General features: G+C 25.6%; 1 protein-coding gene across 2 annotated transcripts in view; it reads right to left on the bottom strand.

The window, feature by feature from the left end:
• Positions 1-25,409, bottom strand: part of LOC107173702 (protein eva-1 homolog C) — a 226,125-nt gene that overhangs the window by 58,914 nt on the left and 141,802 nt on the right. For both annotated transcript variants that reach the window (XM_089228263.1, XM_089228262.1), the window contains exon 2: positions 8,691-8,887. In XM_089228263.1, coding sequence (XP_089084389.1) covers positions 8,691-8,887 — 197 coding nt within the window. The remainder of the gene's footprint in view (positions 1-8,690; positions 8,888-25,409) is intronic.

The raw sequence follows: 25,409 nt of genomic DNA on the forward strand, positions 1-25,409 counted from the left end.
TGGTGTGCATTTTATTTTTTAAATTCTATACCTGCTTTCTAAACATTTTTTTTATACTGTATATATTTTTAACGTACCTACACGTAAAAAGCTTAAATGTTTTTTACGATGTGCGTTATGTATATATATAATATAAAACGCATATACAAATCTACCAATGAGGTAAGGGAGGAAACAAAGGGTGCACCCATGTTTTAGCAGTCTAAATAATTGTATAAATTATTTATGAGTCCTTTGGACATTTCTTATTTTTATCGTAGATTTATCGAGTTCCCGGACAATTTTGTTTTGTTTATTTAACACTTTATATACTTGTATGTAAATAATCTAGAATAGCGACCCCAAAAAAATATTTATTATTTTAGTAAAAGTCACAAGTGATAAAAATAATTCAACAATGAATGTGTTTCAACAATGCTTATAATATTATAATCTTGAATCGTACTTTCTACACGTATTTTAAACGTGACTCGGTAAAATATATTTATAATGAGTTTCGTTTACAATGTAGGTAGGTAATATTATTCTTGTTATTTATAGTATATTTGGGAAAACTACTTGATAAATATTACAATTAAGTCAAATTTATTATTTGATACAGTTAAAAATCTCAGGTACTCTAAATATTACTATGTTTAATAATATGATTAATATAATATATTGTAATTGAACTTATTGTTATATTTTGAATTGATTTCAAGCTCTAAGATGCTAAATTTCTTTCGCCCTCCCTGACAAATACAACTTTCTGACTTTCAACAAAATGTATTTATTTATTAAATGCACAATATTAATTTAAATATAAATAATTAATAGGTTTCTAATTTACTTTGTAATTTTTTCAATATTTATAATTTCTGAATTGTAATAAATTATAATAATACAATTTCTAATGTGTGACAACCTTAGATTGATTGAAAAATTTAAAAAAAAAATTTGTTTTGTAGTTTTATATAAATTTGAAATGTCTAAATTATAAATTGTAATAAGAATAACTACCTATTAATAGATATAAATATATAGTATATAAATTATTTATAATATTAAAATTACGTATCACCATTTACCAATGAAAAAAAAAGTGAGCTCCCCCAAAATAATTGTCTGGATTCAACACTGGCTGGATCGATTTGGTCAGAACGTAAAAACATAACTACTACCTAGGTCAAAGCAGGATAAAACATAACACCTAAATATGAAACGAGCTTATTAATACTTATACATTATAAACACACTTATAGACACTTTCATTTCTTTGAGTCTAAAAATATTTAAAAAGTCATTATTTTGCTTAAATTTATCGGCGTTTGTAAAAGTTCTGATGAATATCGATATTTTTAATATTGAATCTATTAAAACAAAATACATAAAACATTTTATTTAATGTTAGGTATTAAATTCTAAGCGAAATAACTAAGTCTTAAAACCAGTTAAAAGTTGCAAATTAATCGATTTATTATCTTTTTGACGGGTTTCGACAAATTTAAACAACGAAAGTTCTCTTTTTAATTATTAAAATGTTTTTATATTTATTTTCTCAATTTACATTTATAAAATCAGCTTATGCATTTTCAGGATGCCAAAAGAATTGTTTTTATACAGTCATAGTATTGTTTCCTAATTGGTAGTTATTGTTCAATTGACCTTCTGACAATTACTTTTCTCCTGAAGTTTTAAACTACAGGAAAACACAACGTAACGATATATAGAAGGGTATCATTTACACTGCTAAACTTTTGTAACGAAAAGCTGACGTTGTAAAAGTTCAAACTCCAAATGATTTATAAATATATATGTGTGTGCGTGTGAGTATGTATTTACAGTATAGGTATATTTATTAAAGTTTGAACTGCACGTTGTTTAAGGCATATTTTATTATATAGCCACCCGGGCAAGAGAGGTTAAAAAGGGAGATAAAGCTATCACAGTTAAATGGGAAATTACGATCACTTTTTGGAGGACAGAAAAAACCCAACAAGTTGAATGAATAGAATTAATCCCTTCAATTGTTTGTGGTCGAGAGAAATCCATAGTTTTACTCCAAACAATATCATAATATTATATGCTAAACAAATATAATATATGAAATCGTATGTACCATATTTTGACTACTATAATAATAATTTACATAAATAATATAGAATTGTTAATTTTAGTTTTATATAATGTTAAAATTAAAAATTATTTTCTATGGTTAAGGTGTAAAAAAGTAAAATATTTAATACTTTGTCGAGGAGCTGAAATTATTGTATAGTTAATATAATAAATACATTTTTTTATAAAAACATTTTGATTACTAAGTTGTAAACGAGTTTATAATATAAAAGTATTATTTTTTAGATTTATAGCATATTTTTCTCTAAAATTTAACATCAAAGTATTTAAATTAAAAATTTGTTTTTGTCTTTTTATCTTTTCTATGAATATACGTTTTTTTACAACTATACATGGCCATATAAAGTTAAGTTAAATTAGTTTTTATTTATGAATCTCCCATGTAGTAGCTTTATTCCTTTAATTTTTTTTATTATTATTTATACCAAGAACATCTTATTATTATTTCACAATAATTGTAATAATATTGTATCATATAATATTATTTTTATGAACAACTTTAGTCATTGCTATATGACATGGGACAATGAGAATAAATTTGTGGTATCAATAGCGTAAAATAAATCCAAATATCTTGTAAATCCTATCGTGAATGGAAAATAATAATATACGTGACGATGTAAAATTTTAAGTTCTTACGAATTATATAGTAACTAAGCTCATTGGAGAAAAACATCAGTTATTTTTCGTTGTTAAATATTAAATTTTGTTAAATTATTAGAACACGTTGTAAAATTAAACTTAAATTATATTATAATCAATTTAAAAATGTTCTATTCATTAGCCATTATGCAATTATTTAAAACAATAATTCGCTTCTATAATTTGTCTATTGATAGTTACAGCTATCTCCAAAATTAAACTTGTACGAACTGCAGCAGCAAGAGGGTGCAAAACTTATCGTTTTACACCCATGCTTAAAATACCCGGATGAGCGAGTTCCCAACGCAACCTAGTAATTACGCCTATGGTATGCATTCCGACTAAATAATAAATATAAGCATTATTATGTAATTTGTGTTTCGACAGATGGAAGCAAACGATTATGAAATAAGCGGTAGTTAATGCATTTTAAACAGTAAAAGTACCTATCTGGGGAATTCACTGTAGGATGTGGTTTTTATTTATATTCGTTATCTTTATAATATAAAAGTTGTTGTGTAAAATATATAGGACTTAAACATCTCATCTTTAAAAATTTATTTATCCGTTAACTGGCTTCAAAAATGTGTAATATTTTGTACATTTGTTTTATTTTATTTTAATTGTATTCATTAAAAAGATTTAAAAAAAAAAAAAAAAAAATTGGAAATACTTGTAAGTGACGGTGAGTATCCGTACTCAAATATTGACCTAATGACAAATTTGAGAAATAATAATCATTAAAAAAAAAAAAAAAACAGTGACTAGCATACGAATAAGTTGATTTTACAATAGGTACAAAAAAACCACTTAACAAATGCACTTTAATTATGATTCTATAATATGATAATAATTTCATGAGTTCTACCTAGTGATGTATTTACGGTAAATAATTTTGAGAACGTAAAACAATTTTTAACTTTAATGGTGGTAATAAAATATTTATTAAGCATGGCTTGCACGCATTTTAATTATTTGCACAATTTTAGAAACAATAATATGGGTACCTATTCTCCAAAATTTCATAACATTGTTTTATTTTTATGATGAGTAGGTATACTCGTACTTGTTTTATGACTTCACAGTAACCTATTATTACTACCTAGGTATATTATTAGGTATATATTTATAGATATGCTAAGATTCCTCAACCCATTATAGTTAGGTATGCAATATAAAAGTTTTATGTTATGATAATTTGATGTATAGTGCCTAACTGTTTAACAAAGGATAACAAAACACTATTTAAGCTGATGATACGAGTTTTGGAATTTTTTATAATGTTTAACTTTTTATACTATGTGTTTATGCATATATTACAATATTATGTTTGTATAATAAAAGTTTATGGTAAGTATTAATCAAGTACCTATAATTGATAATATCAATATGTGTTACGTATTTTTTTTATGTTTGTATATATTTTATATTTATTATAACTTAAAACTATATCAAACGGATGTATGATTAAAATGTTTTGAATATTAAAAAAAAATATTTAAAAAAAAATTAGAAACGATTATTTATGATTTATCGTGAATTTTTTTTTGCACTCAACAAAAAATGTATTGAACCACTTCACTCTCAATTGAAGGTATTTGAATCAAATTATTACAATTTTATATTTGAAATATCCATTATTTAATCTAATATTCAGCGTTAAACTTATTTTAAACTAAAAGTATTAAATAATGAAATATATGTAAAGATATTAAATTTATCTATACCTAGTGTATAATTATCATCCAGTCTTAAATATTAAAGATTAATCAATTTAAATGCTTATTTTATACCTAATTTATAGTTACATTTACAAACTAAAATATATAATTTGAAATATAATTATATAGTTAATGTCTTATTGATTTATATTTGTAAATAAAAAAATGAGCAAGTTAATCACCCTGCTGTATGATTGGAGTCAGTGTTCTTAATCATAGAAAATGTTATAAACACATTTGGTAAGTATTTCAAGTATCTGAATTAGGTATATTAAAATTAGAAAATTGATTTTGTCAAAAAACTGGTTTTGCATTTAAGTTCCCGGCAATTCCTAAATTTATTTTATAGTTTATTTCAATTTTACACCAATTAGTTTCATTTTTCTATCAAAAAATATATCAAAGTTGGATATTAAACAGTTTTACTTTTACTGATCTAAAAATTTTTGAAAGATACAAAAATATATAAATAATTAAACACTTCATCGTTGTAATATCAATACATTCATCACTTCACTCAGAGTTCAAAAAATGTTTAAATACTAATTTGGCGATAGAGAAATATATGTCTAACTATGTAATTTAAAAATAAAAACGGCGTTCAATCAAAATTTAATATAAATGGTTAATGGTATAACATAACAATGGTGATTAGATTTAAAAAGTTTTTAGAATACGAATTTGTAAACTGTATTAATTATAATTACAATAAAAGCTGAGTTATGAATAGAAGAAGTGTAAGAGTAAGTGTAATCACGGTGAAAGAAATAAAGGACATTGAGCTGAGAGATACAATTGTAATATCAATACATTTATCGCCTTACTATGAACCTAAAAATGTATAGGTACCAAAGTAATATTTTTTCGGACTGAATAAATATCATAAATAATATTGATTTCATAATCCTGAAAAATTTGTCCGTATTAGATAAAATAAGTAATTAGATTTGAAATTGTTTAATATTTATTATTTGCAATTTATTTGAAAACTTAAGCAGATAATGAAAATATAAATTTTACGATAAAGAAACATAATATACCTAGGTATTTAATTTATTTAAAAAAACACAGCCATTTAAAATTCGGTGTAAATAGCTTAACATAACAATGGTGATTAGATATATTAAAGTTTTTAGAATAAAAATGTATAAGTTTTATTTATTATAATTTTAGCTAAAGCTCAGTAATGAATGGAGAATGTGTTATAGTGAGTGCAATTATAGTGAAACTCTACTTGACGTTGAGACGAGTAACACGGACAGTAAAACAATATGTGTGAACGATCATACTCGTAGATACATTAATTAAGGTGTGGTCGTACAAATAGGCGAGTTATTGAATGAGAATTGAAGAGCATAACATATAGGTGTATATATATATATATATATACTGTATAGTGGTATAATAATGAATGACCCGTACGCATATGGCTAAAATAAACAATACAATTCACAAACGAGCTAAGATTTATAATTATTTATGAGCTACTACGGTTGATGTGGAGTACGGTGGTGTACGGTATGTTTCAATGTTTGAATAATATAATAATATAGAGACAAAATTAGCATGCAGATTGAATCTAGTCGTACGATATGAAGATCAGAATTATTATTGTAATTAGTTGGTGTAGGGTCATAAATAGGGAATAAAAATCGAAAAGCTTACAATGATAATATAACAATGGGTGTAGATTCAATCAAGCGATATTAAACTTCATAATCTCAAATTTCACCTTATAATACCGACGGAAACTCGCAGAAAATATGTATAGTGGAATTAGCTTGGTATGGGAAGAAAAAAAATCTTAATAATGTGACAATGCTTAGGTGTAAAACGGGGAATGGAAGGTATTATTGATTTGTCAAAGTAGAAGGCAAGAATACGTCAACCGAGTAGTTATTCAAATATCATTGGATGAGAAAAAAATATTCATAATAATAATGTGAGCGTTTAATAATCCACAAAATGGAAAGAATAAGAAAATGATTTTAAAAGTGATACGTAAGTAAATATGAAGTAAAAAATCGTGTCAACTGTCTAATAAGCAAATCAAATTTCAATTCCCTAACAATGTGTTATTCGTAACTATTTTTTTTTCAATTAATCTAAATCTTGTTCACAATTTCACGTTGAATTTTTTCTGAATAAATCTATCCTTATACTCGTAGGTAATTTAAAAATAAGGGAATTAACTATTACAATTAAACATTTCAATGAGATTGGATTTAAAAAAATAATAATATGAAGAACACCGTCAATTTATATCTCCTCGTGAGTTATAGGTGTATTAAAGTGCAGATACTTTTAAAAGTTTAAATAAATAAAAAACATAAAAATTATTTTTAATTCTTAATTGGATCTAATAAACTTTAAAAATAGTTTTGATACTATGGTTATTTTTTCAAATTCTTTATTTGATAATTTTTTTTATTATTATTTTCAACATCTCCAGATGCATATATTATTACTTTGAGTGTTCTTTTTTGATTTAAATATATAATTAATTCACTTATTTTGAATAGTATAAGTGTTTTGAATTAATTTATTTTTACTCGTATTGCTTGCTTTAATTTAACTTGTTGGCACCAAACACAATTTAACCTCGTGTATATAATTCTAACAATGTAAACATATTTTTATCAATTTATCAATTTATGCTTGGAAAATTTTTTTTTTGAGATAATAGTGACTTTAATAATTTTGAATCGTTAGCTAAAATAATTAAATGGTTAATCACAAGATTTACTTAATGGTAATTGAAGGTTATGCATATAGAACTCTATGGTGTTGTAATGTTGTATACAATATAAAGAAGACCCTTACGTGTTCGTCGTAATAAACATTAAGATTTTAATTTGTTAATGGAGAGAATAATGTAAATAATTACATGTCTACATGATAATTTTATTTATTTTAACTTAAATAACATTATATTTACCATAGCTGTAAGATTATTTACTACTATTTATGTAGGTTTGATATATGTTTTATACTTATTGGTGAAACGGGATTTATGTTTAACACAACAATACGATGATGTTGGATAGTGTAAAGGTTTTTTAATAGTAATTACAAATGATTGATTATACTGAATTTGGCCAATATATTGTTTTGTCCATGTTGCATCTTATATATTACACTATTATAATAATTATTTATATTATGTTTGAAAATAACTTTATAGTATTACTAATTCAAATATTTAACATTTTTTCAATAAATGATTGTAAATTATTAAACATTTAATCTCTGAAGAAAATTAGTTGATTTTCTGACATAACAGTACAATTATTTAGGTACAACCTATTACGATTTATTTAGCAGGTATTTGTTTTTACATTATTATTTAAACGATCTTGTATGAACAATAAATAACCTGGACACATATTTTGTTATAAAAAATTATATTTTTGGTTAAATTTATGTTTATTTCATGTGTTTGCCATCATGCGGAATCTGAACCATTTACTGGGAAACAGGAAAATCAGCATAACAGTTTAAAAACTTGGTAATGAAGTCATTTATAAATGGAAACATTTACAGAAAAATTGTATACTTAAATAGCAATTTGTAATTTAATAATTGCATGAATATATTGTATCATTATTTAAGATTTAGATTTTGAGTGAAGTGAGGAATGTATTGGTATTTTGTAATTTATTTTCCGCGTTTGACAGATTATTTTGTAGTACACAAATTTATTCCCTCTCTCTCACCCGTCATCATTGTTTCCGTCTTTCTTTATTATAAATTGATTTAAAAACTTATACGATTTATTTTCACTTCACCCATGTCTTTGAATTAAAATTTGTTTTTATTCCTCTGTATATGATGCTCGATAAACACAAATATTGTAGTGGAAGAGAGGAAATTGTGATTTATTAGATATTTTGCGGAGTATGTCTATTCGTTCATTATGAAACAGCATAATATACGCTTGATGGATCACATATTCACATTTTGTTTGAATTGTTTGGGGTAAAACGTAACTAACAGTGGTGACAAAATATTTTATTATGTCGTTTAGTTCTGAATACCAATCGTGTTTAACATTTAATTGAAATGAAATAAAAATTCCAAACAAACCAGCTATACTGCCGGCTTTATATAGATGGGTACTTAAATATTATTTGTGCAAGGTGGTGAGATTCTCATAGCTCATTAGACACTTATATTATGTGATTGTTGTTACATTTATTCATTGTTTCGTACCTGTAAGGCTTGAGGCCAGCTGCAACTGTTGTTGAGATTGGCTGCAAGTCCGGTGTCTGAGCAGGGTAACGCCAACGAACCTGGCGTGTACTGGGCCGATTGCACCGAGATGATCGTACCGGTTGGGCACGTCAGCGCCAACGCTTGGGTCTCGCAGCCCACCCTGTGATATGTCCTGAGCGTACCGGATAACAGTGCTGAGGAAAAAAAAATTTAAACCTCGAGACATTAATATTTTATTTAATAAATTTTGATCATTATAGGTACCTATAGCTAGTTGTTACTTATACATATTTTTTTTTTCAACGAATCGCAAATGCATTTTTTTAATATCTCGCAAAGTATAATGATAGATGGGCTCAAAATAATACCCAAAAGCCGGTAGGTAGGTATAATTATCTACCTACCTTTTATAAAATATTGTAAAATATCATACGTGCGCGTGGTGTTTATGTGCGGAAAGTCATCGGCTTAGGATGCGTTCTCCCATAGGGGTACACACGAACTTTTGCGTGTGACGTATCAATATTTTGGGCGTTTCCTTTTTATTTACCTAATGGATTCGCGAGTAGCAAAGGGTGTGGGACCGTGTAGGGTTAGAGTGGGAGTTATGCCATTGCTATTCTTCATCACGCTCAGTTTCGTTTCGATCCATTTTCACTGCGGTTTACGTTCTATTTGCTCGGTTGCACAACAATGACTACCAAACTTGTTTGGCCTTACCAAATTCAGAAAAAAAAATATTCATATATAATATTATGTACACGTAATAATATACATATTATATTCTACGCCATAACTTACATGAAAATAAATGTATAAATATATCCTACGATGCGTTATACAACGCAGAGTTATTGATGATAATAATTTTATTTGCCACAGATGCGTATTTTAAATAAAATAATACATTTTTTTTCGTATTCAAATATTGTAAACTCGTATTACTGTCGTATAAATGTATTTTTATTATTACTCTATAATGACGTTCTAAACTTATATTAGATTAAATATGTTTCAATCAAATTTGTAGCAATAATTCTTACAAACGTCATCACCTAGATATATATGCAAAACCAATTTAAAAACAAATATATTTGTTATCTTATTTTAGATTTTCAATGAAGAAAAATAATATGCAAATGTAAAAATGATGTTTTTCAGTTTTTTTTTTGTTCGTCGTAATGTTTATTAGTAGAAAAAGTGGTTAATTTCAAATGGAAATATCTATAGATTGGTCATGTTTTATACAGTTGATGAGATTTTAAAATGGTAATTGTTAAATATTTTATATTTGTATTCCAAACACAAAGTGAGCTAGCTAAAAAAAATATTTTAAAATGTCAGCTATGTACTTACTTCTATCGAAATGTAACCATACCAACACTTAAATTTCCCATTAATTGTTAATTTAAGTTTTATGTAGATGTGAAATAATTTGAAAAAATAACATTTTCAATTTTATCGTTGTAAGAATAGTAGGGTAAAAATATAGAAATAAGAATAATGAGTTTGGTATATATGAAGGCTATGATGAATTAAACATTTTAATAATTAATATTCATCAATATTTTATAATTTGTAAACATTTTCCTAGTATAAGAAGTAAAAGATCTAATATTATATATATTTGACATTTTTGTATACCTATTTTTAAGAGCTATTATTCTTAGTTTTGAATTTTATAACTCAGAAACTACTTATACGAATTTTGAATTAAATAATCAAATTATAAAAATTATATATAAATTGCACTTCTTAGTACCAATTATTCTATTCGTTTTCGTTACCATAATTATTTTGTATGGGGAAGAAGGTGCTTGTATTGGGGATCTTATTTTAAAATTTGTCCCAAAAACGTCATTAGGTAGTGTATGAAAAAATAATTTTAGATGAGACTCAATTCTCTAATATGTAAAGGCTTGGTTATGTCTCGGTTATATTAAAGAGTATAGCTAGTTGTATTATACATCATAATATAATTCGTATAATTCCACCATAATACATTATTATGAGTTATAATGATATAAATATAAATAAACTTTTTTTTATGAAGATAAACATTTTATATATAATATATATATACAATATATATTAAATATATTGTTTCATACAGTTTTTAAAAAAATGCCAATGGAGATATGAGGTCAGTGTAAAGGACCTGAAACTAATTATAACTCAATCACCCCTAAAAACTTAATTTCTATTTTTTTATGGAACATTGGTGAAATTAATAAAAAAAAATAAAATATTAACGACATTAAAATCGAATACAAATTTTACCATTTTATTATTGTATTTAATATTTAAACAACTAATTAAAAATTATCATATACTAATATCATAATATTTTAAGAGTGTTCGTGAATGTCTAAAACATTGAATTAAGATGGAAGCCGAAAATACATCCCTAGTGTCAATTTTCTGATTAAAATTGATTTTAGATTCTAAATTTGAAAATATTCAAAATTCAAATAGTATTCAATGTTGACCTTATTTTATATCCAATAAAGAATTTTAATGATGGTTTATACGGTATAAATTCAATTTAAAATAAATCATTATCGATTACAGTTAAAGGGTCTATAATAAATATTTACGGAATTACTAAAATTGAGGTATGCCATCATTAATTCTATTTGAGGAGTGAGAATTCGTTGGTAAAATTATTAAAACTCGAATTCATAGACATAAACTCGCATGTTATAATTGAATACATGTTATTAAAGATGTGAGAAATTGGATTTTATACCTTCTGATTTACTTTATTTTACCAGCCTAATATAAAGTAAATTTGTGCCAATAAATAAATATTGTGAAAGTTGGGTACCTATTTTGTAATTCGTTATTTATTTAAATAAATACTTAAGTTACAACACTCCAATATTTTGCCATATTCATCGAATTTCAAAATTATTTAAATTAAAGTAATATTTATTGTAATAAACAGAGTAAAAAACGTCTAATCTAACTTAAAAATAATAATTGTAATATTTTTAATTTTAGTATACTAATGTATCTTATATTATATGTATATATTATTGTATATTGTATTTTAATGTATTTTTTTATTTTTTTATTTTTTTTTTGTTATGAAATTTACTACACCAAGTTTTGTATCTTTAAACTTTTTTATTTTATTGCATTTAATAAATCACTTTTGTTAGTAGAGTCTTTTAGTAAGAGAATTATGTGTTTTAAACATTTCTCACATAATATTTATATGTGTCTCTAAAAAATCCCCAAACGAAATCGTTTCTTCTTAAAATCTATATGCACTTAAACTATTATCTGTATATGTTTCGAAGGTGTATGCGTAACGTCTCAACTTTTAAGAAATTCTAAAACAAGGAAAAATATGTTTGATATAGGGTACCAAATTAACTTTTGCCAGACAAATAATAATGTCAAGTGTTGACCCTATGATCATATAAATCAGATTTTTTTTCGGAATAAAATGATAATCTATGAGTTGGGATAATTTTTTTTATTTATTGACGAAGTATATACCGGAAGCAGAAAAAAGGTTTACCATATTTTTGATATTAATGTTCCGAGCACAATAAATATCGATAATCAAAAAAACATCAGAATAAATAAATATGATACACGGTGATGTGTACGATAAAAATATAATAATATTTTACATATATTATACTGTGAGCCGTTTATTGATTTATTTACGTTGTTATATTAACTGTAAATTATAACAACTTTATGAAAATAGTTTGATACAAAACGTAGTAATAGTAACTTACTATTAGTAAATGATATGTATCATATGGCACTTGTTATAAAATACGTATGAGAGAACAACCAGAGATCCAAGGATTGCACTTCCTTCATACAAATAAAATGAAAATGAATTTATCTTTATTTGGAAATCTAGAAGAAATAACTACTATAAGATTATCTGTAATATTTTCAGACAATATTTTATTGTTTGTTAACTTTACATAATCGTTTTTACCGAAAAACAATTTAACACTATTTGTACGAACTATAGAAGTTTTATAGAGTTTGTAGAGTCTATAAGGTGTTACTTATGTAATGTAGGCACGATAATAATTAATTATAGACAAAATTTTACAGACATTTTACATAGGTAGCAAGGTAGCTACATCATTAAATAAACTAAATCATATATTAAAAAACAAAATAGTTTGATCATTGAAGTTTTTTTTTAATAAATCACATTTACATAATCTGCAATAGATTTTCAAGATTAATTTAAAAACGAGTTTTGTTTAGTAGTTGTGAAAAATCGATTTTATTAATAATTGTTTTTACTTAGAAAGAAACACCGTAGACGTAGGGAGTATAATGTTGTATAGACATTAGCAATTTTATTTGGAAACAGTTAACGTAAATAAATGTTATACAAATTAATTAATATTATTATAATATTGAAAATTGTTTTATCTGCTATACCAAAAAAAGGTTGAAGTTTTTAAATGTTTAAAATTATAACAATAAAAAATGAATAGGTAGGCGTTATAATTAAACGAATTATAACATGGTTTTCAATGCGCAGTAGTTTATTGCAAGAAGTGCATTATTTTTTTAACAATGTAAATACGAGTATGAGCTAGTAAAACAAACAAAACTCTTATACTTAAATCATATTTGTTATGTTAATATACTAAATACATTTATTGGTGTTGTATCAAATGATTATGATTATTATTTATTATTATTAAATAGGTTTTTCGTAACATTGTATGTTTTATGCATTTTTTATCAATACATTTAAATATCCAGATTTATTATATCTATGTAAAATTAGTTAAGTCTTAATTTGGTTTGCTGGACACAAAAATATTTTTTTACAATATATTACCGTGTCTCATAAAAACGAAACAATTAAGAATTGGTACATATAGGTAGTTATATATATTTTGTTTAGCAATTTAATGAAAAATTAAAAAAAAAACGTATATTTTAATTTAGAAACTATATTTTTATATTAAGTGTAAAACTTTCAAAACTTTTTTATTTCCATTATGCGGTTGTTTTTTTTAGATTTATGGCCAATAAAATTAGGAATATTTTTGAGTTAATGCTTAAAAAAAAACTCGGTTAAGATATCATTAAGAAACTAATCAGTTGAAATTAAAATTAACCGTAGAATATATTTCTCTACACATTATTCAAACTTTCTTTTTACATAAACAATTTCAATAAAAAAATTATACACAAACTACCTCCGGTTTGTTCCATATTCACAGCAGAAGCTATAGCCATCCTTATGGCTATTGAAACTATATTACAAGAAGCTCATTCGAAATTCATCATTCTCAGCGATTCATTGAGCACTATAAGAAGTCTACAGAACCTTTTCAATCCCGGTGATATTGCATCCAAAATTCTGAACAACCTCAACCTAGCTTCCAGTCTGGGTAAAAATATCGTCATCATGTGGATACCTGGACACTCGGGTATAATAGGCAATGAAATAGCCGATGAACCCGCCGCAATTGCCATAAACAACAAAGAAACCGTCTTAATCAATAAAATGCCATACGACGACGCGAAAAATCTCATAAATGAACGTACAAAATCAAATTGGCAAAAAATATGGAACATACAAAACACAAAATTAAATGAAATAAAAAGAGACATACATCGTTGGACTAATCCTTAACTCAACCGTAAAGAAGATACGGTTCTCAACAGACTCCGTACTGGTCACACCAGAATTACTCACGACTTCCTGATGACAAGAGAGGATCCCCCCATCTGTCAAACCTGCGGAACCTTGTTAACAGTCAAACACCTAATAACCGACTATTTAATGTTCAATCAAGAACGGGCCGAGCACAAGATATCCTACAACCTAGACGACTCACTTGGACCCAACCATAAAAAAAACATTGACTTAATTAAGTTCATTAAACAAACAAAACTTTTCAATCTTATAAAAAAAAAAAAATTATTATTATTATTAGCACTTAATTAGTATAATAACCTCTTTGTAACTAATGGCCTTTGTTGTCGATGTTATTTTTTGCGATCAATAAAAAAAAAAAAAAAAAAATAACAATTTCAAAATAAACGCATACGATTCCGCATAAAATGTACATCAATATGGTTCTATAATGTATTATATAATAATTATTAGGTCAATCAGTAGGTTATAATACACGACTCATTATGTTAAAATAAAACACGATGATAAATACTTCCTTAAAATGTACAATAAAAAGAAAAAAAAGTAACAATAAATAAATTAATTTAAAAAATAAGTTCATAAATAAATATTTCCCAAGTGTTGATATGGAAAATTTTAATATATACATATATATAATAAACATTCTGGTGGATTATAACAGCGGGGATCTCGTTTCAGATTATCCTTCGTACCTACCTATATAATATTATTGTTTTGTTCCGGTGGTCATAAACCAGACGAAACGAGAGTCCACCCACCCTATCCCGTCCAGCGATGGTGTTAATTAAATAAATACAATTAAAATTGTCATTCCCTAGCATGACGGGGTTCGGGATTTAAAAAATAATTTATTACCTATATTACGTTTCATGTGTGTTGCGGTTTCCATGTGTATATATTCGAATAGATTGAACATATATTATCACGGAAAACTACCATGATTACAATGCGCTCTTTGAACGACACATAAATAACTACTATTATGGTCACAATATGCTCCTCTCTGAAAGACTTATATTTATAAATGATAATTTAATACAATTAAATGCAAACGATCGAGTGTTTATAAAAATATCAGAACGAAACCGTGCCGCATCTATAAAGTACCCACATAAATGAATTTTAATTAATTCGACGTGAAAAGAATACATTTCCTACCCCATTTTAATTATTTTCAGGTAATCGTATCAATCTATATATATATGAACGATTTTAGTTTTAAATGGTTAAAAGTTAGGCCTAATTATACACTCGAGATATGTTGCCTAACCGCACTTACATACGTGAAGTTGTATTTCACTGCGATGGTCTCAATATATCACCAAAGTTCTTATTCCGTTTAAGTCCAGTTAGAATTAACATATATCTGAAACAGCCTAGCAGGGTCTTTTTCAGAAACACTTTTTTTTTTGAAACATGGTGAAATTTGAGTTACAAGAATTAACGAAAAATTGTTTCATTTTTACATTTTTTCGTGGTTAGTGAAAAACGTAACTTGAGTAAAAATCATAAATCATAATTAATGAATGGTAAATTTTTAATGAATTAATGGCTTACAATTTATCATATAAAAACTATCTCTTTCTAAAATAATACTTAAAAAATGCTATTTTCAACTCAACATATCAATTGTATCAATAATCGTTGAAGAGATAATTTTTATAATTTCTCAATATTTTCTTGGGCGTGAGCAAAATACAGAGAAATATTGAAGAAATATAAAAATTAAAGCAAACGTATTTTTACCCGGGCTTAGCTCATTTTTCAAATCAGATGATTTATCATTGCTTTAAAATGTTATATCATTATACATTATAGTATTCCGTGACGGGGTATTTAAATTGTATATTTTTATACATTTCGTTTTTATTCACAGATTTTATCAATCGTTTAAACGATTTGTTTTAATTAATACGCATAACATGTATCTAAACAATTGTTATTATATTAAAACAATAATGCTGTTTTTTGAACATTAAATTATTAAATTACGTAATTACTTTTTATTATTAAAAATTAATAAAATTTTGTATACTAATTAAATTATTTTTAAAGTTTTTAATTCATAATTGCCGGGTGTTCCACAAAGATTTATTTATTTCAAGAAATTGAGTAATTTAAATTACATAATCTAATTATACTCAAACTTATATTTAAGTTTTAATTGAATATATTATATTGGTATTTAAGAATAATTAAGTATGTTGATGTACACCCAGGGCCGTATTTAGCGGGGAGCTACAGGGTACTGTTGCCCCGGGCGGCTAAGTAGGAGAGGGCGGCTAATTTTTTTATAATTTAAATTTGTATTTTGTATAATGATTAATGAGGCGTATTTTTTTTTGTTGCCCCTTCGTGTCAAATTCCTAAATACGGCCCTGTGTACACCATTAAATTTAAAAACAACAATTATCTTCAGTGATGTGATGGTGATAAATAATTTCAATAACCTAATGACTATTAGATAATGAGCATTACGTACTGTTGATTTTTATCATAAATAAATCAATATTTTAATACTTAGTTAAATAAGAGACTTAGTACGTAATAAATTAAACTTAAAATATTTACTCATGGTATGTTTACTAATAAATGTTAAATTAGGATCAGGTACTTATAAGTTTTAGTCACATGAAATGGGTATATGAATATATGATTTTTCACAGATTGAATGTATATAATAAAATATCGTAATTTGATTGAAAATTACAGCCAATTAGTGTAATTATACCATGTGATTTTGTAAAACCTATTTTTATTATCTGGTCTTTGATCAATTAAATGGTACAGATTATTAATACTCATAAATTCAAAGCATTATTCCAGCATTAAAAAATAATAAATAGGGCTTATTATTATTAAAGTTATAGGACTATTTGGAATACTCATCATATTAACTAAAACAACGAGAACTTTTATTAAAAAAAAAAAAAATTGGTAACAAAACTTTGTTGTTTAAGAATTTGTAAATTCATTATATCTCCCAAATTAATTTTATCTAATATTATAAAAATTATAATAATACATTTTACAACAGAGACAACTAATTTTTTTAATCGATTTTTAATTTCGAAATAAATAAATATATTTTAGATAAGTTTAATGTATGATATCACATATTATAATAAAAACATTGGACATTCGTCTATTTTCAATTTTTTTTTTATAATTTTAAATCTTTTCCGTAATAAAAGCTTACTGAAGAAATTAGTATCTAACTATATGCAAATATGTATTTAAAAATAAAATAATTCCGGTGGACAATTATTACTTAAGTATGCTACTTAGTAGTAAATAATGAAGTGTAATATGGAAAATAATTAAAGAAGTTAATTTATATCGGTAATCTATTGCATTTAAATAATATCTATAATATCTAATAATATCTCTGTGTAAAATATATTAGTATAAGTAACTTTTTATTGGTTAATAAAGTTTTGATGAGAATTTGAGAAGTTTTATTATTGTTTTTTTGTTGATTAAAAGTTCAATCAGAATAAATAATTGTAGCATTCAAAGTAAAGTGGAAAATTTAGAAAGAGAACGTAAATTGTTTTGGTATCGGTTTTGCAATAAAGTTGATATGTTTTTTTTTTTTAGTTGGTATGTAATCACTTTCCCGGGTGAAAGAGTACTCTAAAAGTTTCATACAGGTTCTCTATACATCAGACTTTGGACACAGGTGGTACTTTGGAGAGGTCGTTTTGGAATATCCCCACAGTATTTTCTAGAAAAATGTCGAAAGACTACAGGAAACCCACAACCATACACTGTATACTCAGTTAAATCTGGGGATTTGACTCCCAAAGGGAAAAATAACTTTTGAATCATTTTTAATAATCCTAGAGATATGACATTTTCCTCGATTACTTTTTGGTTTTATGTCATAAACATAAAGTACCTAGTTTTAATTTAAATATCCTGATACGTTATAAAACGTTAGGCGCAATTATTATTGTTATTTTAAAATATTTAATAAACCTTTATATAATATGTTGACGATATATTTTCTTAATCAAAAATCTTGCAGTTTAACACAATAAGACACCTGAAAATATTTTCTTACAGCAATTAAAAAATGATGAAAATTATAATCATAACTTGTTTTGATAATCGTATGAAATTCAAATTTGGCTAAACTTTGATACTTAAACAAAAATTAATCATTATGACTTATGCCTCATACAATTGTGTAGTTACTACTTGTTATAGTTTAAAAATATTAATCGATAATCATACACGCTTGGAAATGTTCCCCATTATGTATAAGTATATTATTATAATATATTGAACACTGAAATTTTTCAAAATATTTCGACGAACATTAAGTTATTTATACCAAGAACCTATATTTAAACCATTTTACGCTAAGCCAGTGTTGACTTATAAAAAGTAAGCTAAGAAATTAATTCAACCTTCTGAATATTATTAAAATACTTTTGATAATATTGATAAAATATAATATTAACTATCCTTAGAATTAAATACAGATCCTTTAATAAAAACACTGTGAGTTTTTATTTATATAATTATGAAACCAACTGAAACTCAATATACAGCTGATGTGAGTTCTCCCTTGTTTTGTTTTAAAAATGTAATACATTTATCATAATATTTAAATATTTAATTTAATTTTAATTTTAATGTCATTTTTTTTTTATATGCGTGAATATTATAATTTTAAATTTTCTATAAATACATAGTATGGGCCATGATACTATTGTTCATTTATATTATTCATCTAGAGTTATTTTTAAAGTACAATGATTGTTTTCAGATTATTAAAGAGTCGTGGTTTTCATAAAAATGAAATGAACTGAGGTATCCGGTTGGAATTTTATACTTCCAGTAGCTGATATTATATTCCTTAAGGAATTTAGACTTTTTTATTTTTTTGTATTTTTAAGTTTAACGTTTTAAAATTATCTAAAAAAAAGGATAAAATACAGAATTATTTTATTTCATTTTCGAGTCATAACAATAACAAATGAAATACGAGAACTACCGAAGTATCGTTGGTAAAGGGTTTGTTTTAACGCCAATATGGGAACGTTAAATATTAAAATATAACCATTTGGTTACATATTCATTGTCATTATTGGATCTATATTTTAATATAATTGGAGTCTTTAGTAAATAAATAATAGGTGGTGGTATTTTATTATGTAGGCATATTAATATTGGGAATCGGTAAAAGGTCTAAGTATGGTGAAGGTTATATACTAACCGTACTAAAAAGATAAATTGAATATTTTTGCAACCATATAGGTCGTCCGATCCTAATCGCCGTCGTTAATCATATTATACGAATAACACTGCGTATCAATAAAGCGGAAATACAAATAATGTGGTCGGACCTTTTGTCAGATTTTTTGAATGGTAAATCCCCTTTAGTCTTTCTGAGGTCTGATGAGCGGTTTTATAATTATTAATCTGAATTGAATTGTAATTGTATATTTTTCATCTATATCATTCTGAAGTATCACACATTTTGTATTTTAAAAATATAATATTAATGGTGGTATGGCATATACCCTATATACATTGTCAATACTGCAGTGTGTGAGTTAAACAAATAAAATAATACATAATTCATATTTTGTTTATGAAAGTCTAAGATTTGATTTTCTAGGTATCATGATTTGATAAATGTACGGAGAAATAAAATATTATGTTATGTTATTTTTTCTTTTATTTATTAAACTGAAGGACCAAATACACCAGCATTAACATCACCTTTTTTACTAATCAAAGAAGAAAAATAAATTAAATTACAATGAGGGCAATAAAAGTGTATTAATCTAATTATAGTTTCATTTTACTAATGAGTTATAAATAATGTCATTAATTTGATACTGTGAGTAAAGCTTAACTTAAAAAATAATTAATCAGACTTTTAGGATATTTTATAGGTCAATATTAATTACAATGTGAATTTTTTATATACATAATTATCAAGATATTGCAAAATTAACGAAAAATAACCGAATTGAAACTATTCAGTGAATAGTTTTTCTCAACTTCAAGCATGCATTCTGTTTGATAAAAACAACCAAATCGGTTCTCGGACAGGATAGTGTAATTTTACTGTATTCAATTTTAATGCAATGATGACATTCGATAAAAAACGATTCTGAGCGGACCGGACGAGGGAATCTTTTTTATTTAATTTTATTAGTATCTATGGTGATAAGCAAAATGTTATAAGAACAGCTCAAGAACGATTTATATAAATAGGTAATTATAATTATAATTTATATTAAGAAATATCATAAAAATGAAAAAAAAAAGAAAAAGCTCAAAAGTCGCTCAAATGTTTTGAAAATTTTACCGTGTCTAGGTAAGACCGATATAAGTAAACGACCCAGATTTTAAGTTTTTACGAATGTTTTTAACAAAATTACAACAAAAAACTCCCAAAATTAAAATGTCTATAAATAGAATATTATAAAATCGTACGTTTTTTCTCCTTAAAATACTATTATTTCGATTACCGTTTCGAAAATCGAAAAATGACCTCTTTAAACTACCAGCTCAAGAACATTACCTTTCAGAAAAGATGTTACACTTGATATTTTTGAGCAAGTTTAGAGGGAGAAAAAGTGTTTATAGAATAAAAAAAAACAAAGAAATAGAAATAAACATCATTGTAAAACCAATACATTCCTCGCTTCGTTCAGAATCTAAAATAAAATAATAAAATAGAAGTTTCACCATGCGAGTGGTGTAAAGATGCAGCTTTATATACTTGTGTATGTATGTTATAAATGAATACTACGTGCGGCTTTTAAAATATTTGCATTTTGATTGATGAATATTATATTATGTGACCTTTACATATTTGGTGTACTTAAACGCGTGTAGTGTAACGCAAACATTAAAACGAGTGTAAATTATGATATATAAGTGGTGAATACAATATAATGTGCAGCAAACCGTTGTATATAATAATGCTGTTTCACTAATGGTTGACGAAAAAAATTCAGTTATGTTTATATATTATATATACCAGGTATTCGATGTATTATTATATTTCGGAAACACCTAAACTATCAATACATGTGCTTAAAAAATACCTGTAGTGAGACATTGTATTAATATAGAAACGTGTTATATTATGTATATTGTGTTCAGTATGTCGCAAAAATGTTACCTGTGTAGTCATGTTATTTTGTATTTACATAATATACTCTGACAGTCTGACCCTAGTGAACAATTGACACGCCGTGAACTGACGAAAATCGGCTCTTCTGCGCATCCTCACGCAACACCCTGCCTAGGGCCAGTGGCATGCCCAGCGAACGTAAGGTTAGGGCCCCTTATATGTGTCTTTGGCTACCACAACAATCATTTTATATGTATTAATATCCTCTTCTCCTATTCATTGAAAATTTCTAAGTACGTCACTGCTTACTGGAACCGACAGGGTGATACAAGTATGTGGCAGAGTCGGTGTGTTCTACTGGACGAAAAGGAATAAGTGTATTTTGCATGAACCATTATAGTTGAACGGTCTAAAAAAATATGACTCTGTGTTCGTCTTAAAAAATATCGAATTATATATTTGTATACCAATTATCTGACTATCCAATGGATTTTCAAAATATGTACCACGGTCAATAGTTAAACTGTAGGAAGGTATCTACTCTTATACCTTGCACCGAACAGCGGATACCGTATTTGACATCTTAATATTACCAAAAAAGGTTAAAAGAAATAATGTTACACTTGTTTTTAGAGTAAAATTGTGTGACAATCGTTGTACATTTTTGTCATAATTGTTGTAAAAATTATGAATAATATTGAAAAATTAAATATGTTTTTAACGCATCCTAATGAATCGTTAATTAAACATAAAACAAAATAAATAATCGTTAGATAATTAAAACAACAATAATACATTATACAACAGAGGCTTGATATTTAATTGTATTAAAGTGCGTACCCACATTGTTATTGATCATATTTTAAGTGTTTATATGAATAAATAATTTCTCATGATTCATTTTTTCTGTTAGATACTATGAATATTATAAAAATGATAAAACAAGTTTCGCCGTTTTTTTTTTTAAATTGTTGGCACTATTATTGAGTCCCACATAGTGCCAAAAATTTTGAAAACTTTGGAACAATTGATATTAGGATAACATTATGTTTTAACCTTGGATTGGTAGCATTCATATTTTTATGAAAAAAATAAAATAATTTTAAACTAATAATGAAACATATTTTTGTACATCCGTCGACACCAGAGATCTCAATCATGGATAAATATTATGGTGATTATTTTATTTTTTTAACTCTGTTAATATTACAGGTCCTGGTTTATTATTTATATTCCGTAAATAATATATTATTTCATTTTTAAATTATAAATTTTGTCTAGAACAAAGACAATAAAAGTTTTTAATTCTACAGAATTTTTGCCTCTTTACAACATGTTTGTGGCTCTCAAATTATTATGGATATGGAGAGCAAATGTTTAAGTATTAAATTAAAAATTGAAAATCTAAATTAAATCTTTTACGTTTAAAAGAAAATAATATATTAATCTCTATCATCGTTATTTTTCCATCGTCTGTATCACACGTCTCATTTTAATAATATTCACATATTTTAGTGAAACTTTTTGTAGTCACAACGGACAATTTACATACCTATGGTTTAGAGCAAGAAACTATTTGTTTCGTACGATGATTATAATGTTTGTCCAATAAAACAGAAAAATGCGCTTGTGCAAAATAAAAGTTAAAAAGTACCTTGTAAGTTATAGGAATTTTGATGAAATAGTTCAGTCTCATACCCTTAAGTCCCGGAACTAGAAATCAAAAACATGCATTGGGCACTAGGTAATATAACAAACTATATAAACTCTATAGGTATAGGTAACTGAGTGTTCCAATTCTGTTTTATATGAAGACACAGATATATTACATATAATTTAACAGTATATATGTGTTACGATATAGCAAATAAATATTTTATTTTGTATTGAATTTTTGAAAATAATCATTAAATACATATACATATACAGCTTTCGTTTAACTAATCTAAAGTTTTCAAACCGTTTTCTACATATATCATATTGTATGATATTATATTGATATATAAAACTGTAAAATGAAAAAGTTGGTAAATATGATAGTGTAGTTATATATGAAGTCGAAAAAAAAAATGTCAATAATGACAGTTTTTTTTTTACCGTAATGTATTTTGTGCTTATTGGTATTTCTATAAAACGATGTTTGTAAAGGACATATTGGATGTTTTTGGTGTACGTGATTTTTGTATTTTATCTTCAATCATAATAAATTTACGAAAAACCTTTGACATTTTCTATTGCAATCGACAAGTTATTTTTATTTAAAATTGAATTCAATTAACTAAAATAATTACATGAAATTCTATTGTCTCTTATTTTATGATCATATTATTATATGAATTATAAATTATAATATTTATAACACTTTTATATATTTTTCACCTACACTGAATTGTTTCTTCAGAAATTTTGACTCTCATAATCATCAACACTGGTGTTGCGAAAAATTAAAACGGTTTTATAGAGTTCATAATATTATATGAAGAATATTATCAATTAATATTATATTTTATTAAATACGACTGAAGTATTTGGTGAACTTTGCGAAATTTCAGATAAGCTCTAACAATAAACTCACAGATAGTCTACAACGCTCCCTTTCACCTGTTGAAAATTCTAGTGGCGATTGGTTTTTAAAATCCTATTTAGTCACAACAGTATACCCCATCATAATCTTTGGTGCTTACAAATAAATAATAAACATGAATGTATATTTTATCATTCAAAACATACATGTTAATATTATGGACTAATAACTTAACGTGAGGTACAGAGTTTGCATGCTTCGTTGAATATATACGTTACCATCATCCATGCACAAAATCTATTAGTTTATTAAACATTTTATCTGAATCTTATATCGATTAGTGAAAAATTATTTCCGAAAGAATTCCTTATCCGATTTTGAAATTGCAAACGCCAAATACATAAATAAACATTATCAGCAATTCATTTTTTTGGCTGTATGACATAAGCGCCAAAGGTACAAAAATGACCTATCATTTGCGACAAAATTAATATTTTATATATGTATTAAGTAGGTAGTTATTTAAACATTTCTATATCTTATAAAAATTATATTATATTAATATTATTATATTGATAGTAAATTATAATATAGGCAGGTACCCATCAATATTTAATAGATTTAATAAATTGGTTGATTTTTTATAAAAATGAAATGTCGATAATAAATTATAATATACTTGCACATCAATATTTTATACATTTAATAAATTGGTTGATTTTTTATAAAAATAAAATGTCGATAATAAATTATAATATACATGCACATCAATATTTAATACATTTAATATAAATTGGTTGATTTTTTATAAAAATAAAATGACGCTTACACGGATGCTTACGAAATAGGTACTAACAATATGTTACAACACAAACTACTCACACACTGTCTATTTGACAATCTATCGTAACCAGATAAAATTAAGCGTTTGGAGTTTTTGAGCGATATAGTTCTAAATTTAATATCTGTTATTTAATTTCTGGCGCTTTTGTACGATACGACTTGTTTTTCTTATCTCATTTTGGCGCTTTTGTACGATACGACTTTTTTTTTCTTATCTTATTTTGGCGCTTATGTCTTCCACCGATTTTTTTTTTAAAGTTTATTTTGATGCTGGGCACGAAATATATCGATCAAAAATGGTTTTAATGTAGACTTCTTATTCCTTGAAATAAGTAGAATTTCCTTGAAAATGAGAAATAATAAATTCCAAAAATATCTTCATTCAAGTACCCATATGCTTCTATTTCCTAATCCATAAAAGTACTTATGAAATGTTTACGTAGCACTCATTCAATTTCAGTACCAAAATGGTAATCACGGACAAAAAATAAAATATTGTTGAAAAATCAATGAGGTTCTCGCTCAGAATACAAAATAGTTACCCAGATATAAGTATGATATACTTTAAAGCCCAAA

Source organism: Diuraphis noxia, unplaced genomic scaffold, assembly GCF_037042655.1.
Source record: "Diuraphis noxia isolate RWA-SAM2 unplaced genomic scaffold, SU_Dnox_SAM2 contig0005, whole genome shotgun sequence".
Taxonomy (NCBI): domain Eukaryota; kingdom Metazoa; phylum Arthropoda; class Insecta; order Hemiptera; family Aphididae; genus Diuraphis; species Diuraphis noxia.